At 37.8% G+C, this 17,017-nt stretch overlaps 1 protein-coding gene across 3 annotated transcripts in view; it reads left to right on the forward strand.

The window, feature by feature from the left end:
• Window positions 1-17,017, forward strand: part of VPS13B (vacuolar protein sorting 13 homolog B) — a 756,179-nt gene that overhangs the window by 594,933 nt on the left and 144,229 nt on the right. For all 3 annotated transcript variants that reach the window (XM_059394925.1, XM_059394927.1, XM_059394926.1), the window contains 3 exons: window positions 8,489-8,691; window positions 11,527-11,728; window positions 12,005-12,189. In XM_059394925.1, coding sequence (XP_059250908.1) covers window positions 8,489-8,691; window positions 11,527-11,728; window positions 12,005-12,189 — 590 coding nt within the window. The remainder of the gene's footprint in view (window positions 1-8,488; window positions 8,692-11,526; window positions 11,729-12,004; window positions 12,190-17,017) is intronic.

Below are 17,017 nucleotides of genomic sequence, written 5' to 3' on the forward strand. Positions count from 1 at the left end.
TTAGTTTTTCTAGAATCTGAGAGTTCTAAAACATTTCTCAAAAAATACCTCTCCCAGACAAAGACCAGATAAAAATAACCAACTTGTAGACATTTTCATCTTTGATGAGTAATTCCCTCTTAATTTATGTGAAAGAAAAAAAAAAGAAGTCCCATTTCTGTTACTTGTCATTTTATTATGGCCAAAAGAGGTTTGTGTTAGAGCCTTAGAGCAGGAGGATGGCAGGGGTGGGGGGGAGGGTGGTTATTCAGCAGTGAGGACTGGGTGAGAGTACATGGGGATTGGAAACCCCACCCATGGCAAATCATCAGACTGGATGGGATACATGTTAGCAAGGGGACCACCCGGTTAGGCTAAACTTTGTAGTAAATTTGTTCAAGAGCATCAGCAGCACTTTCAACATAAATGTAGTTCTCTAACAGCTTTGTTTTGTTCTGTTTCATATATTCATCTTGTGCTGTATTTTAGTTTATATTAATCTTATGCTACATTTTAGTTTACTACATTAATAGGTATAAACATATAGGCATATTATAAAATAGAATGTAATTAAATACAATCTGATCAACTTACATATTCTGATGGGGTTGGGGACAAGGTTTATTTATTTTGTTCATGGTTAAAGTACTCAACTGCCATTTTTTATGTACTTTAACATAATTAGTTGAAGGAACTAGAAATGAGAAGAGTTTTAATCATCTCTTTATGAACCATACTTAGAAAAAATTTTTGGTTATCTCTTTATGGATCATCTCTTCGTAGGTCTTTATAAAAATTTGTTTCTTCCTCACTTTTTTAGGCACCCTGATGCTTCCACTATTATGCAAATTGACCTGTAGCTGTATCTAACCCATGCTTGCTGATTTTCTGGTAGCCTTAGATTGTTTCCAGCTGTATAAAAAAATACCTGGATGTGTTTTGCTAGTACATGTCATCACTGAGTACTCTTCCTCATGACATACAGAAGCCCTGATTCGGATTGCGTTTTGCACAGTCAGCATGTAGAGAATAGGAGCCTTACCAAGTGTCTAGTAGAGACTGACGATGCAGAGCTGGCAGCATTTTGTAAACATTCTCCAAAACAAGTGGTTTGCATTTATTAGTCTTCCGAAGAAGGATTTGAAAGGTCATGAAACTACTTGTTCCTTGAACTAAATTTTTACACTCAATGAAGAGTATGTCAGTATGCAAACCAAGCAAGATTATTTCTGTTTATGGTACCAGTTGTTTCTGAAACTGCTTCTCAATGTTGTTACACCTCATTTAGTTTAATTAAATATCTGCCATTAGTTTGCTAGGGCTGAAATTAAAAATATAAACACAGATTTTTGAAAGAGGCCAATGGAAAAATCAGGCAGAAAAGCATTCTTTTGAATAGAAGGAAGTAGAAGAGGTTATAGACTCGGTCAAAATGACCTGATCACACAATTGCTAAATGCAGTGTGGGGTCCTGGATTGGATCCTGGAACAGGAAAAGGACATGAGGGGAGTAATGTGAAATTCAAATGAGGTCTATAAATTGATAGTATTGAGATTAACTTACCGGCTTTTGAGAATCATATTATAGCTGACGGAAGTTAGCTTATGTAATTGTTAACTTGAAGGGAAGCTGAGTGAAGGGTATCAACTTTGCTGTAAAAGCCTAATATTATTTCGAAGTTAAAAGTTTTTTAAAATGACCTGATAAGTGTTTGAGTAACTTTACTAATATTCATGCTTTAAAAGTTTAAGTGACCATTTAAAATCTTACATTTCCACAGCATAGTTCTTTAATTTTTTTTCTTCTCTCTATATTGTTTTTGGAAATTTAGGAGGAAAACGAACAGTTCAGAAGATGTAAAGGATAACCTATATATCTGCCAGCTGAAACAAACGTAAACGTATTGTCCTATTTGCAGTGTGTGCGCACACACACGTACACATAGAGATAAAATGAGATAAAATGTCACAAAATCATGTGGCTTTTTCTAGCGCTAAGAAGATAGCTCTTTATAGTTTTTACATGTAGTCATTTTATCCAACGAAGCACATTCATAGTCCACTAGGAAGGAGACAAACACATTCCTTAATGCACTTTCTGTTGCCATTTCTACCAGATTTGAAATGTCTAAGTATCCAGTTTACATGAACTCTTGAGTATTCTCCATGGCCCTGGATGTATGTGTGTGGCTGTACATAAAACAAGATTCATTTCATCCCAAGGAAGGTATTTAGCATGTTTCCTGATAAAAAAACAAACAGGAGAGGACGATGTCCCATAGGCTAGCTTCTCACAGAGTGAAAGAAAGGGAAAAGGAAAATTAATAACCTTGTCACGGGTCCCAGGGATTACTTTCATATTTTGTGGTAAAAGTGTGAAGTTTGGTTTACCATTTATAAATGACCCTTTGTGAAATTTATCACCACTCTTTATTATTAAGTGATCATCATCATCTCTTATTACTGGTCATTTACGCCAAGATTAAAACCACTTGAACTAACACTTTTTTTATTATTTTGTTGTAACTTTTAAAAAAAAAAAAAAAGAATAGCAGGAATTGTTCAAAAGGGAACAGAGACTCTGTTTTAAACTTAAAAGCTGCTACTTGTGGGCAACCCTTTCTGTGGTGGCACCAGTAACCGGAACCCCTTACTGAGGAGCAAAGCCGCAGCCCACTGGTGTGTGTAGTCAGTGTGCTGGGCCAATGGGCATGTGGGGGTTGGGTTAAATCAGTTGCATAAGCTTCCCAAGCAAACCACACCTCATTTCCTTGTAGGTGTATGGCACAGAAGAACAGAGAAGGGGGCAGAAAGGATCAAGCAGGGCACACTTATGTCTGTGCCTTTGGACATAGACTTATGTCTATGCCTGTGCTCTGTCCTCACTGCCAACATAAGCATCTTCCATTCCCTTTGGCCCCTGTGTGTTTAAGCAAGTCCACAATCCATGCTGCTAGACCTGCGATAGAGGCAAGTTCAAACTGTAAAAGGATGACAGAGGTTTAAGAAGAGAGTGAGAAGTAGACTTATTATTGGGGAAAAGAAAAGAAAAAAATGACAAGAGACTTAAATATAGGTACACAAATACTTGATTAGAGTGAAAGAATTAACAGTACAAAGAAGAATACAAAGCAAAAAAAAAAAAAAAAAAAGATTTGTTTGATAGTAGGGAAATGTCCCTGTTTTTTAACAGTGTCAATATTACACATGATGTTGGTTGTGTTTTCCCCTCTAGTACTTCCTGAGATCTTGGAACTTGAGGCTGATAAATTGCCAAGGAAAAATCTGGTGTGAGAAAAAAATGCAAATTATTTACTTTACCTTCGTATACCCAGTATGTTGTAGATAACCTGTAAATGTTGGTTGAGTAATGAATCCATGTACGCATAAAAACCACGGTGGAGGTGATCTCAGATATCCAGAAGGCTCACAGTTAGAAGCATGGGAGTAGCACTGGCTTAAGAAATTAGGCATGGTTATGAATTACTCTCCTAAGAAATTGTCCTTAAAGCCTTGAGGGTAGAGAAATTCACTGGAATAAGGGATTAGAGGTAAGGAGTAAGAATAGAAGATTGTGGGTTACCCTTGGCAATCCCTTTACTTAGAGACTGTCTATCAGGTGGGATGCTTTGGCTTGTAAATGACAGAAAACCCAACCAAAGCTGATTTGGGACTTGGCACTGTCCTTAGGCGTGGCAGAATCCATTAAATCTCCCCTCCCTGTTACATAGCTTTGGCCTCAGACGCCACATAGGGACTGCCAGCAGCTCCAGCGCCTTCATTTTCTTAACTTCAAAGCCAGGGAGCAAGAGAAAAGGTCACTCTTCCAAAGGTATTACTGTACCTCATTGATTTTCATTGAATCTCACACACATGCCTGAACCAAAGCCAACTCCGAACAGTATCAAACACGAAAATCAATAAGTCTGGCCAGTTTCCAGCCCTACAAGCCTACTTTCTGGCAAAGCAGTCCTTAGATTCTATTATCGCTGAAATAAAGCTACAGCTGGAATAGTGCCTACCTCAGTTGTAAGGTCTCTGTATCTCGGGTACATTGTGCCTCCTCCTGCTCTCCTCACCACACACCTGAGTCTGCCTGGCTTTCCTCTTGTTGCAGGCTCCCAGGTGTTGGCCTGACCATTGGCTTCCTACTGGGCCATTTTTCTGAGATCACAGTCCCGACCTTTATCTTTATTCTCCCACGGATTCTAGGTATCCCATTCTCTCTACCAAGCAAAAAAGAATAGGATTTGTATGACTACAGTGAAGTGTTCATGCATTTAACAGTGTATGCAGTGACACAAAAGCTGTCAGTATTTCTATATTTATTTGTAATAATTCAAGTTTAGAATTTTTTCTCATGTCCTTCCTCACCCCAGGCGATAAATACTTCTAATTGTATAACTTTGGGGAATTAAGAAAAGCCTTCTATCAACCCTACTTAAGTTCTTTGAGAAGAGATAGATACTTTCTGAGAATATACATAAGATGTAATAATGTAAACTTTGTCATTCCAGTACTAGTCTTTTTTTTTTTTTTAAGCAAAACCTCAGGAACTACTTTAGACAGTACAATATCAGTATTTGAGTAGTTCCTGCATAGTAGAACTATCTAGTAAGATCCAAATTCTGTATGTATTAAGTTACTTCTAAAAAGATTTTATCATATGCTTGCAAATATCTTTGTATAAATGAAAGGTATTATAGAGTGAGAAAGGTAATCTCCTTCATCTGTACGCGCCAGACAAAATGTTGTCAAGCCCATTCTTAACAAGACTCCTAGAGATAGATATTAGCCCTTTCTTTTGGTAGACTTTTCTTTGGTAATTACTTTGCTCCCATGAAGCTGTCCTTTATGTCTGTCTTAGTTCTTCTGCTTTAATTTTCACCACTTCAAAGTGATATTCCAGGGATAATTAGAAATCAGCACATTAGAAGGGGTGTTCAGCAAGTTTCTTACTGTCATAGGAAGAGGTACAAATAAGGAAAGAGAGAAGGCTAGAAACCACTCTCTAGTGCCTTATAGGCTTCGTAGCCCTCTCTGCTGAGATGGCCTAGAAGCAGTGAAGCCCTAGTAACAGTGAGCTTACCTACCACCCAGATTTTGTTTTCTAGATACCATTCTTCAGCAAAAGAAACTCTTTTTGGAGAAATGGCTGATGCCATAGGTGAGATGGGAAAAATACAAGATAAACCTAAAACATCTTAGATGACCAGAAAGTGAAGAAGTTCTCAAAAAATGTTGGGGGTATATCAGAAGGACACAGGACCCAACTTGAAGGGGTTCTTAGTGCCCAGAACTGGGCAGAAGCAACAAAGTAAATGATAGTATTAAATTATAACCCATAAAATAAAATAAATACCCTTGAGTCCATACTAATAGAAATACAGAGTTGAACTAATAAATGGGGTAGAAAGGACAGCTCTTTTTACCACAGAATGCTAATTAATAAATGTAGAAGAATAAGAAAAAGGAAAGAATAAGAAAAGAACAAGAATGGAAATAAAAGAATAAGAATAGAAAGAATAAGAAAAATGGAAAAGCAACATGATCACACACCACAGTAATAATCATTGCATGCACCAACCATTGATGGTTGCTAAAACATTAGCAGGTGAAAATCTGATGTAAAAGAGGATACTTGCATGATCTTCATATATCTCCCACAAGATAGTTGTTATTTTCATAAAAAACAGCAGTTTGGTTTTTTTTTTTAAGATTTTATTTATTTGTCAGAGAGAAGAGGGAGAGAGAGCGAGCACAGGCAGACAGAATGTCAGGGAAAGGCAGAGGGAGAAGCAGGCTCCCTGCCGAGCAAGGAGCCCGATGCGGGACTCGATCCCAGGACGCTGGATCATGACCTGAGCTGAAGGCAGCTGCTTAACCAACTGAGCCACCCAGGTGTCCCAAAAAAAGCGGTTTTACAGTGGCAAAACCTGGCAGATGCCACTTTAGTCATACAGTCAGAGTTAATATTGCCAGTAGTGAAGCATCAATATCACATTCCCCAGTATATGGTAACATGGAGAAGAGTATCACTTCTCGGGGTTTCTTGCCAAAAATGTATAACTTCATTCTAAGGAGAAAACATCAGATACACTCAAATGGAGAGACTTTTGGCAAAATAATTGGCCTGGATTATTCAAGAACATCAAGGTCATTAAAGACAAAGAAAGGAGACTAAGGAGACTGAGAGCTAAATTCAGTGGGGATCCCAAGTTTGGATCCCAGACCATCAAAGGACATTTGTGGGGGAAATGGCAAAATTTACATGAGATCTATAGATTACTTACTGGTATGCTATCAGTGTTGATTTCCTGATTTCTGTATATCTGCTCAGGTTACATAGGTAAGAGGTATATGCTCGGGAACTCTGCACATTTTTGCAAGTTTTAGGTGCTTCTAACATTGTTTCAAAATAAAAAGGATTTTGTGTGATATTTTTTAGAGGAGGGGGCCTTGGCATAGATGGCTTCTAAGGTCTTCTCCATCCTACCTTATTATTCTATGACACAGTGATGCAAAATGAAGAATGGCAAATATTTAAGCACTCTGCTGTTTTGTTTGTCAATTAAAACATATGTTGAGACATAAACATTGGATCACATTTTATACTGGCAATTCAGTTTGGTGGGGTATTTCTTGAAGGGCTATTCTTGTGCCCAGTCCTATACTGAATCAGATGGTCTTGCTTCCGGAATGGTCAGTCTACTAAAGCTTGAAAGTGATGTGGTCTACATTTCAATCATTTAGCTTACCAAAGTCTCTCTTCCTTGGTGTTTTAAAATAACGGAGATAGACAGAATGATCTAGAAATTAAGTCATGGAGATAAGAGAACAAGAGCCCCCAAAGTGGGCCCTGAGTTTTTTTAGTCTGGGTGTCTGGCCAGGTAATAATAAACCTTAAATGAGGTAAGCAACCTAGGAGGCCCTTGGTATTAAACATTTTGTGTATGAGGAACCAAAAGAATATTCACATTAAGATTACTACCAGATAATTGGGTATTTCACTCTAGGGCAGAATGAAGATGCATATATTGGGGAATAAAGGGAAATATAATTCTAACATTCCCTTACTACTCATTTGCTGGATGACTGTACTGAATCAAGCCTATACTTCCATAATCCCCATTATGAGAAATTTTGGAATAATTAATTGGTATGTTTCATTTAGCAGATATTTACTACTGAGAAGTAAATATTTCAGGAAATGTATTGCAATTAGATCAGGAAGTTATGGCTTGTGTTCTAAACTCCATTAATGGAGATAATTTTTGATTCTTGGGTATTTGGGGACCTGTTTGTTTCTTTTTTTTTTTTTTTAATTTTCTGTTTTATCTCTTTTCTTTATCTAAATGAGGGGTAGTTGTGAATCAAGAAAGTTGTATAAATGAAATGGAAATCTTGGTGCCATATTAGAGTTGAAATTTATGAAACGGATTTCTGCCGTCCTAAATTTTAACTGAAGTCTTAGCCTTAACTTACCTGGGTATGATGTCTTCCGTGGAAGATTAGAATTTATGGTCTTATTTCTGCAGTAGGAGCATACAACCTACATGAAGTTTTCAATTCTCCACAGAGTTGAAGAGTCAGTGTGGGTACTGTACTCTGAAACGTGTAGACTATGGGCCTAAGGTGTTTTTTAATCTTTCATCTCTTTTAAGGATCAAATATCATTAGAAAAATAAGCCATGGGCATTACAAATGTGGTCTGGTGAAATTCAATATTCACAATGACAATTCAGAATATGAGCTCCTTGGGGAAAGTTAACCCACCACTCTAACTTTGCATCCAAATATCTTAAAGTGTGCTGTTGGTTTTATGAAAAGGTTTTGATCTACACTTCTAGTTTAAGTTCAAAAGAAAACCTACAATTTAAAGTGTATTCCTTTTCTGGGTATATTTACTTTGAACTATAGCATATAGTTTTTCTCATAAATCTAACCTGCCACTATCTGTTTTTAAGACTTTGTAAACTTCAAGTGGTTATGATGTGTGAAGTTTGGATTAAACTAAAATTTTTAGAAAACACATGTTATATATTTTGATTGTTTTGAATTTTAACATAGGCCAGTCAAAAACTTGAGTGTCTAGCAAAGTAATATACTTACTTTGTTACTATAAGAAATCACAGAAAATTGCCCTTTCCCATCATGTTAACAATAGACAAATGAAGCAGCTGTTCTTATTCTTAATGTAGTTGTTTGAAAAACTTGCACAATTTAATGAAAATGTCTCTACTCATAAAACCTAAAATGCTCACACATGGAAAAAGTCATAATGTTTTGGCAAATATTTTTTTGTTAGGAATGTGAAAGAGGCATACCTGCTTCATTACTAGAATTCTATGTAAGTAGCGTAAAACTGTGGGAGAAAGCCAACTGAAAAAGAAGACTAACAAAGGATAAATTAATGCTTTTTAAAAATATGGATAGTTCTTACTCAAACATACTTTTTTGACAAAGAATAATTATAACCTATACCCCTCTCCTTTTTTTTCTTTTCCAGGCGTAATTCTTGGGTCTTCGTTTCTACTCAGCATAAATGATTTTCTGCTTAAAACAAGTCTTAAAGAAAGAAATCGGATTCTGATAGGACCATGCTGTGCTTCTGCCCATCTGGAAGCTAAGTGGTGTAAACACAGTGGCAATCCAGGCCCAGAACAGTCCATACCAAAAATAACCATTGATTTAAGAGGAGGTCTGCTACAGGTTTGTGGGGATTGGCCACATTTTTCCCCTAATTTTCAACTAGCCTTTTTTCATTTTTTGAACTGTTTCACTAAATCTTGATATGGTGAGAAAGAGTATTATCCGATTGATCTCTCTCTCTCTTTTTTTTAAGATTTTATTTATTTTTTATTTGGGAGAAAGAGAGAGATAGAGATAGTGAGACGAGCATGAGAGGGGAGGAGGGGGAGAAGCAGACTCCCTGGGGCTCCATCCCGGGATGGTGAGATCATAACCTGAGCCAAAGGCAGATGCTTAATCGACTGAGCCACCCAGGTGCCTCTAAATGATCTCTACTGAGCTTTTTTAACAGCGTTATTGAGATAAATTTCACATACCATATAATTCACCTAAATAAAGTGTATGATTTAGTGGTTTTTTTTTTTAGTATATTCATGACGTATGCTCATCACTATAATCCACTTTAGAAACATTCACACAACACCCTCAAAACCCTGTACCCATTAGCATTCATTCCCCATTACCAATCCTCTCTAGATCTAGGCAACTACTAATTGTTTTCTGATTCTGCATATTTGATTGTTCTAGACATTTCATGCAAGTGGAATCACCTAATCTGTGGTCTTTTGTGACTGGCTTCCTTCACACAATATAGTGTTTACAAGACTCATCCATATTGTTGCAGGTGCCAATACTCTGTTCCTTTTTATGGGCCAAATAGTATTCTGTTGTAGGGCCATACCACATTTATCTATCAGTTGATGGACATTTGGATTCTTTCCACCTTTGGGTATTATGAATGATGCTTCTAGGAACATTTGTGTTAAGCTCTTGTGTGGACATATGTTTTCCTTTCTCTTGGATATGTGATTAGGAGTGGAATTGCTGGGTCATTAAACTTTTTTCTAATTATAGACTTTGCTAGTTATGAAGTAGCCAACGTTGTAAGTGTCATCTCAATATATAAGTGTCTCAAGCACAGTGTCATCAGCAATATATAAGAACCACTTGCCAATGGTAGGTTCTTTAGGTATTATAACACCTGATGATTCACACTTGGCATATAATCAATTACAGCCTTTTACACTTTTGATTTATAGCTATGTATGGACTGTGTGAGGATATTTAGTTTATTTCTTGGTAACTTTCTAGATGGTTAGATTTGAATGTATTCTTTATATGATTTGATGTCCCCTAAGTTTAACATAAATCCAAAAACCTTGAGAAATTCACAATTATGAAAATGTAAATGACTGATTTGTTAGTAACAGAGGCATATTACATATGAATTTCTTGTTTTTATCTACAGGTCTTGTTGCCTTGACTTTTTCACCAGTTTTCTTACTGACAGGGAGCTAGATGTGGAAAGATTCTAATAACTTACTGCTTTGTATTGCTTTGTGGAGATTTTTGGCATCTATCAGAAATCTTCATGTATTTAATAATAAGTGTATCATTTCATGTTGTTTTATCAACAATATTAACAGTATTACCATTTTCCCAAGACAGCAAAGTAACTCCTCATTAAAATCAACAATAAGACAAAAACATATTATCTCTACATTATAAAGTCACCGTCTCTTGACAGTTAAAGCCTAAAGCACAGTGTTCAACTCCCCAGCTTGGGGAGTTTTTCAAGATCCAATAAAAACAAGATTGAAGAGAACACAGTAGACTTAGTATCATATCTCTTACCTTTATTTCTGTTGCCTTAATTCCAGAGAGCAGGACCCAAACTTAGGTTTAAAGTTTACCCACACATGGGACGCCTGTGTGGCTCATTTGTTAAGCATCTACCTTTGGCTCAGGTCATGATCCCGGGGTCTTGGGATTAAGCCCCACATTGGGTTCCCTGCTCCATGGGAAGCCTGCTTCTCCCTCTCGCACCCCCCTGCTTATGTTCCCTCTCTCATTGTGTCCATCTCTGTCAAAAACAAATAAATAAAATCTTAAAATAAAATAAAATTTACCCACAGGGGTAGGGTTATTTTTTCCTACTTCGTTATATTTTTTCTCTTTTCTGTGTTAATCTGGTTCTCTTAGAAATAATGGTTGTATTGCCTTTATCCAATATATACAGACAAGTGTAATATTATTTACATTTTGAGTCCTCTGACATTAATCATTATTACCCACTGGTCATACTTCTGTTATGGACTAGTACTCTTCACATGGAGGAAAAAAAGAGAATTTGATCCACTTTATTAGAAAAAAATACCAAGGCCTTTGTCCTGAAACTCTACTGTATCTCCTCTATAGTTGATTATCAGAGGCTGAGGAATACTGTATGTTGGTACATTCTCATTAAACACAGAAGTTGGGAGCCTTGTGAGTTCAAGTTCATTGAGCATCTTCTCTCTCTTTTTCTCTGAAGAGTAAAAGTGCAAAGAATGGAATCTTATAATTAAGAGGTGTTTGTTAAATCTCATGACAAGGAAGCTATTCCACAAGGTTATTATTCCACAAGGTTATTATTATTCTTTCTTTTATTAACATTTCAGCCTAGAAGATCTTCATTACCTTCTCTCGGACTGTAATAGATACTGTTTTCTCACTTAGGCAATTTAACTCATAAACATTACCTTGCACTAACATAATTTCATTGGTAACCCAGCATTGAAAATTGATTGTTATTCGCACAACATATGATGTAATTGACTTTCTTGTTTTTATGTATTTACTCAAGTAATAGAAATTCATCCCATAGGTCACTTAGCAATTATAGTTAAGTTATTGTCAATAATTAAATTGAATGTAATTATGGTCTCACCTTAACTCTGGTATGATTGTGCCTAATTATCCTCATGAAATGTTTGTATTTAAAAGTCACTAAAATTTTTCATATGATTCTTAAAGGTTTTCTGGGGTCAAGAACATTTGAACTGTTTAGTGCTTCTACATGAATTACTCAGTGGATACCTCAACGAGGAGGGAAATTTTGAAGTTCCTGAAGCAGTTCCACACATGCCATCTCCTGTGGAAAAGAACCAGATGTTTCAAAGTGAACAAAGTTCGGATGACCTACGGACAGGCCTGTTCCAGTATATACGAGATGCTGGTAAGTAGCAACAGCTTCAGCGTGAAAGAGAGTTTTTACTGCACGTTCACTAAATAACACATCAAGATCGCTTGAAAAGTATGTTAATAGCTGCAGTACAAAAATAGTACATTACCATTCAGTCTGTCTTAGGGGAAAATTCTTAATTTGTTCCTGTCCTAAAGCATCTAAAAATGGCCAGCCAGCTTCTTTACATTCTTACCTTTTATCCTCATAATGTTTCTGTACCATGTTCCATTTCAAAAGCATGCAGTTAATTATTTTTTCCTTTAACAGAACCTTTGAAAATGCCTGGTGTCTATGAAGTCTTGTTTTACAATGAAACTGAAGATAGCTCAGGGATGATGTTATGGAGATATCCAGAACCCAGAGTGCTCACCCTTGTACGGATAACTCCTGTGCCCTTCAACACCACGGAGGATCCGGATATTAGCACCGCAGACCTTGGCGATATGCTTCAGGTAAGTAATGACTATTCATTTCAAATAGAAGCACTGTGGAGTAGTGCTGATTAGATACTAGGAAAAAAGATTAGAGGAACGCTTTGGTGGCTCAGTAGGTTAAGCCTCTGCCTTCGGCTCAGGTCATGATCCCAGGGTCCTAGGATCAAGTCTCGCATTGGGCTCTTTAAGACTCAGCGGGGAGCCTGCTTCTCCTCTGCCCACCTCTCCCCCGACTTGTGTTCATGTCCTCTCTGTCTCTCTCTCTCTGACAATTAAATCTTTAAAAATAATAATAATTTAAAAAGATTAGAGCATTCCTGTTTTTTCCATCAATAGTATCAGAGAGAAATGCGCACAAATCTACGTGTGTGTTTGTGTGTGTATGGATACATACATATGTATATACATATCCACAAAATAGAAATTTTAAAATAGGGAATAATGTAATTCAGATTCATGATTCGTGGCAATTTTGAGAATTCTCAGTTCTGCTCTTAGCCCTTTTTATAGGTAGGTTATGTCACATGTTCTCTAATTGTAATGGGACAGGTGTCATTCAGTTCACCACACATTTTTCGAATACCTACCATGTGCTCACACTCTTCATCATTTCTAGAAATAAAATAGAAATAAATATTAAATAAATAAATAAATAAATATGAAATAAAATGTCCACGTAAGGCCAGAATGGTTGACCCAGTTTTCATCTTCATTTCCAGAGCTGACAATGGTCTTGGGCTTGAGGTCGCTGAGAGGAAAACTAACCAGTGATCATGTTCCATGTGACTTGATGAAAGTTTGTTGCTTGTCATTTCCAGAGTTTAATGTAAATGTCATTGAGGTTATCACTACATTAGCATTCTGCTGATCAGTATTCTACAGATCTGAATTTCTCCAAAAATGTGTTTTCCTCTTAGTGCCCCACCTATCACTAGATCACAGATCAGAACAGTGAAATTGCTCTCTTTCCCTGACTCCCCACATCTCCTCATCAATAAGTCCTGTCAGTTCTTATTATCCTGATGCCTCAGAATACATCCCTATTCTATCTACCTCCCTCTTTTTATTGGTACAACTGGAGTCCAGGCTGCCACCTCTCTGGTCACTGTTACAGTAGCTTCCTCACTGGTCTCAAGGATTCCATTCTTGACTCCCTGTAATGCATTTTCCAAATAGCAGTTAAAGTGATCTTTTAAAAACATAGATGAGGTCACATCACTCCTCTAACTTAGAACCTGATGGTGCCTTCCTCTACTTCTTAGAACCAGAGTCAACCATCTTGCTATGGCCTATAAGGACCCGTGATGTGTGCCCTGCCCACCTTGCTGACTTGGTCTCATGCCGGTCTCCCTATTCCTTACTATGTTCCAGCCATACTAGCTGAGCATACCACTTGAGAGTCATTTCTCTTACTCTGTTCCCCCACTTTGTCAGTCAGGTGCCAGCCCAAATGTTCTGTCATGGCTGGGTAAACTACCACTTCTTTATTCTAAATTATTACATTACTTTGTTTTACTTTTGTCATACTCTGATTACTATTTAGTTATTGTATGCATTTATTTATTTACTTGCTCATGGTCTTTCTCTCTCTACCATTAGAAGATAAGCTCCCTGGGGGTACCTAAGTAGCTCAGTTGATTAAGCATCCAACCTTCAGTTCGGTCAACCCTCACGGCTCAGGTCATGATTTCAGGGTCCTGAGACCAAACCTTGCATTGGCTCTGTGCTTAGCAGGAAGTCTGCTTGGGTTCTCTCTCACATTCTCCTTCTGCCCCTCCCCCCACTCATGTGTGCGCTCTCTCTCTCTCTCTCAAATAAATAAATAAATCTAAAAAGAAAAGAACCTCCTTCTATTTCTTGATCACTTTTATCTAGCCCTTGTTATGTAGAGGTATATTCACCAATTTTTTCTTTCTTTCTTTCTTTCTTTCTTTCTTTTAAGAGAGGGAGTGTGGGGAATGGAGAGAGAGAATTTTTTTTTAATTTAATTTAATTTAATTTTTCTTCAGTGTTCCAAAATTCATAGTGTATGCAACATACCCAGTGCTCCATGCAATACGTGCCCTCCATAATACCCACCACCAGGCTCCCCCAACCCCCACCCCCCTCCCCTCCAAAACCTTCAGTTTGTTTCTCAGAGTTCACAGTCTTTCATGGTTTGTCTCCTCCTCCGATTTCCCCCAACTCACTTCTCCTCTCCGTCTCCCAGTGTCCTCCATGTTATTCCTTGTGCTCCACAAGTAAGTGAAACCATACAATAAATGGCTCTCTGCTTGACTTATTTCACTCAGCATAATCTCTTCCAATCCCATCCATACTGATACCAAAGTTGGATATTCATCCTTTCTGATGGAGGCATTAATACTCCATAGTATATATGGACCATTCCATATATACTTTATCCATTCATCCATTGAAGGGCATCTTGGTTCTTTCCACAGTTTGGCAACTGTGGCCATTGCTGTTATGAACACTGGGGTACAGATGGCCCTTCTTTTTCACTACATCTGTATATTTGGGGTAAATATCCAGTAGTGCAATTGCAGGGTCATAGGGAAGCTCTATTTTTAATTTCTTAAGGAATCTCCATACTGTTTTCCAACGTGGCTGCACCAACTTGCACTCCCACCAGTAATATTCCCCTTTCTCCACATCCTCGGGTAGAGAGAATCTTAAGCAGGCTCCATGCCCAGCGGGGAGCCCAACATGGGTCTCGATCTCACAACCCTGACATTATGATCTGAACCAAAATCAAGAGTCAGAAGCTTAACTAACCAAGGCACCCAGATGCCCTCCCCAATTATTTTAATGAGTGCTCTCTACTTTTTTTTTTTTTTTTAAGATTTATTTCTTTGAGAGAGAGAGAGCATGCATGGGGGAGAGGGACAGAGGGAGAAAGAGTCTTAAGCAGACTCCGTGCCAAATCCAATTTGAATCCAAAATTCATACTAACATATTAACATTAACATATCATATTCTTGTTAAAATTTCTAATTATATTTAGCCAGATGTTCACCTTCTGAATTGATAACAATAAAATGTGTCATCATTTTGTCAAGTGAACTTGAGTGTGCCGAAATATTTGATTTGACAAGATGACAATGGTCTTTGATTTTTTTTCTTGTGATGAGAATTTTTAAAATCTACTCTCTTACAACTCTGCTTTGATTCTTTAAATCCTTAAATTTGTTTCCTCTCCCGTTAAGATCATATTCATGATTACCTTCTCCCATCCAAGTACTAACCAGGCCCGACCCTGCTTAGCTTCCGAGATCAGACGAGATCGGGCGCGTTCAGGGTTGTATGGCCGTAGACTCATGATTACCTTCTCTACCAACATTCATGGATTATTTTTGCTATGTAAAACAGCAGTATCTTTGACTGCTACTGCCTTACTAGACTTGCTCAAATGCAGAATGTCTTTAGTATCTTCAGTTAAAATGAAAATACATATCAAAGTTTCAGCCTCATATAAGGGCTTCTTTCTAACTGCTTTGTGGGTTCATATTTGTTAAATGTGAACTAACATAAGTCTGGTAGCTATCGTAGTATTGTGCCAGTTGTATTAAATAAGGCATTTGAGTTAGTACATTCACCTGTGACGTGTTCTCTATCTTCTCACTGACATTGGAGGGGCAGAAGAGCATTCTGGTTAAGCTCTAGCCAGAATGCTAGATGTCACCTTAGACAAGTAACTGAAGCTCTCAGCCTTGGGTTTTTTGTTTTGCTTTTTTTTTTTTTAATCAATAAAATGAGACTATCGATAATGTGATGATTATAAGAGGGAATATTTGAAAGGCACAGTGAACAGTGCCTGGCACACAGCGTGTGCTATGTGATACTTAAGTATGAGTACTACCAATTACTACCATGGTGACAATTGTCCAAAGTCTTTTCATCTAAGAGAAGCGCAGGCTAGACCAGAGAGAGTGGGGGCCGATGATTCTAGTAGCAGTCCAGAAGAGCTGGGGCAGTCCCGCAGCCCAGAGACTGTACTTTTCACATAAGCAAAGCAAAGCACTACATGAAGGAAGCCTGGCAGGGGGCAACAAGCAGAGAGTTGGTATCAAAGAGGTGTCACATCTTATTGAAGAGATAGGAACTGTGTTTGTGGGTAGAGTTCAAAGACAGGGATGCTAGTCTAAGAAGGAAGAAAGGCTTGACCTCCTGTGAGTTGAAAAGGAGAGCTTGATCCCAGCAGTAAGAACACCCAGAATCAACAACTGGCATGGAAGAGTAAAGCAGGACTGACCCTTTTGTTCCCCTGATGAGGAGCAGAATTTGACCCAAGGGTTGGGGCGAGCCTTACTAGTAGAAATAACCCTCTGGGTTGCAATCTTAGAACTGTACAAACTATTTTGTTTCCTTGGAGCTTCTGTGGAGAACAGAAAATATGTTGCATGAATCACAGCTCTGATTCGATATGACAGCTTTTTCCTTGAGCACTTGCAGTGCCAGACCTTGGGCTTGCTTCTGGGGATTCAGGTCCTCAACTGAATGCTGGAGTTAATGTTATTTACCTTTCAGAGACATTACAAGAATTGAGTGAAATATTATAGCTAAAACAAATAAATGCCTTACACATAGTGAGCTTTCAATAAGTGCTCATTTCGTTCCTGCCACTCCTCCTTCACAAGCAGATGTCTGGACCACTAAAAGATCCTTCTAAATAAAATTCTAGCTTTGGTCTTTCTTCCTTTATGCTATCCTGCTAAGTTCTTCAAGGAACAGGTGGATTGTATCAGTTCCTTGAGAAAGGCTTTCAATGGTTCTGTCACCCTGGTCAACTGACCTTGAGGGTCCTGCATAGCCTCCCCACCCCCCACCCAGCTTTACATTTCACTCC

Source organism: Mustela nigripes, chromosome 3, assembly GCF_022355385.1.
Source record: "Mustela nigripes isolate SB6536 chromosome 3, MUSNIG.SB6536, whole genome shotgun sequence".
Lineage (NCBI taxonomy): Eukaryota > Metazoa > Chordata > Mammalia > Carnivora > Mustelidae > Mustela > Mustela nigripes.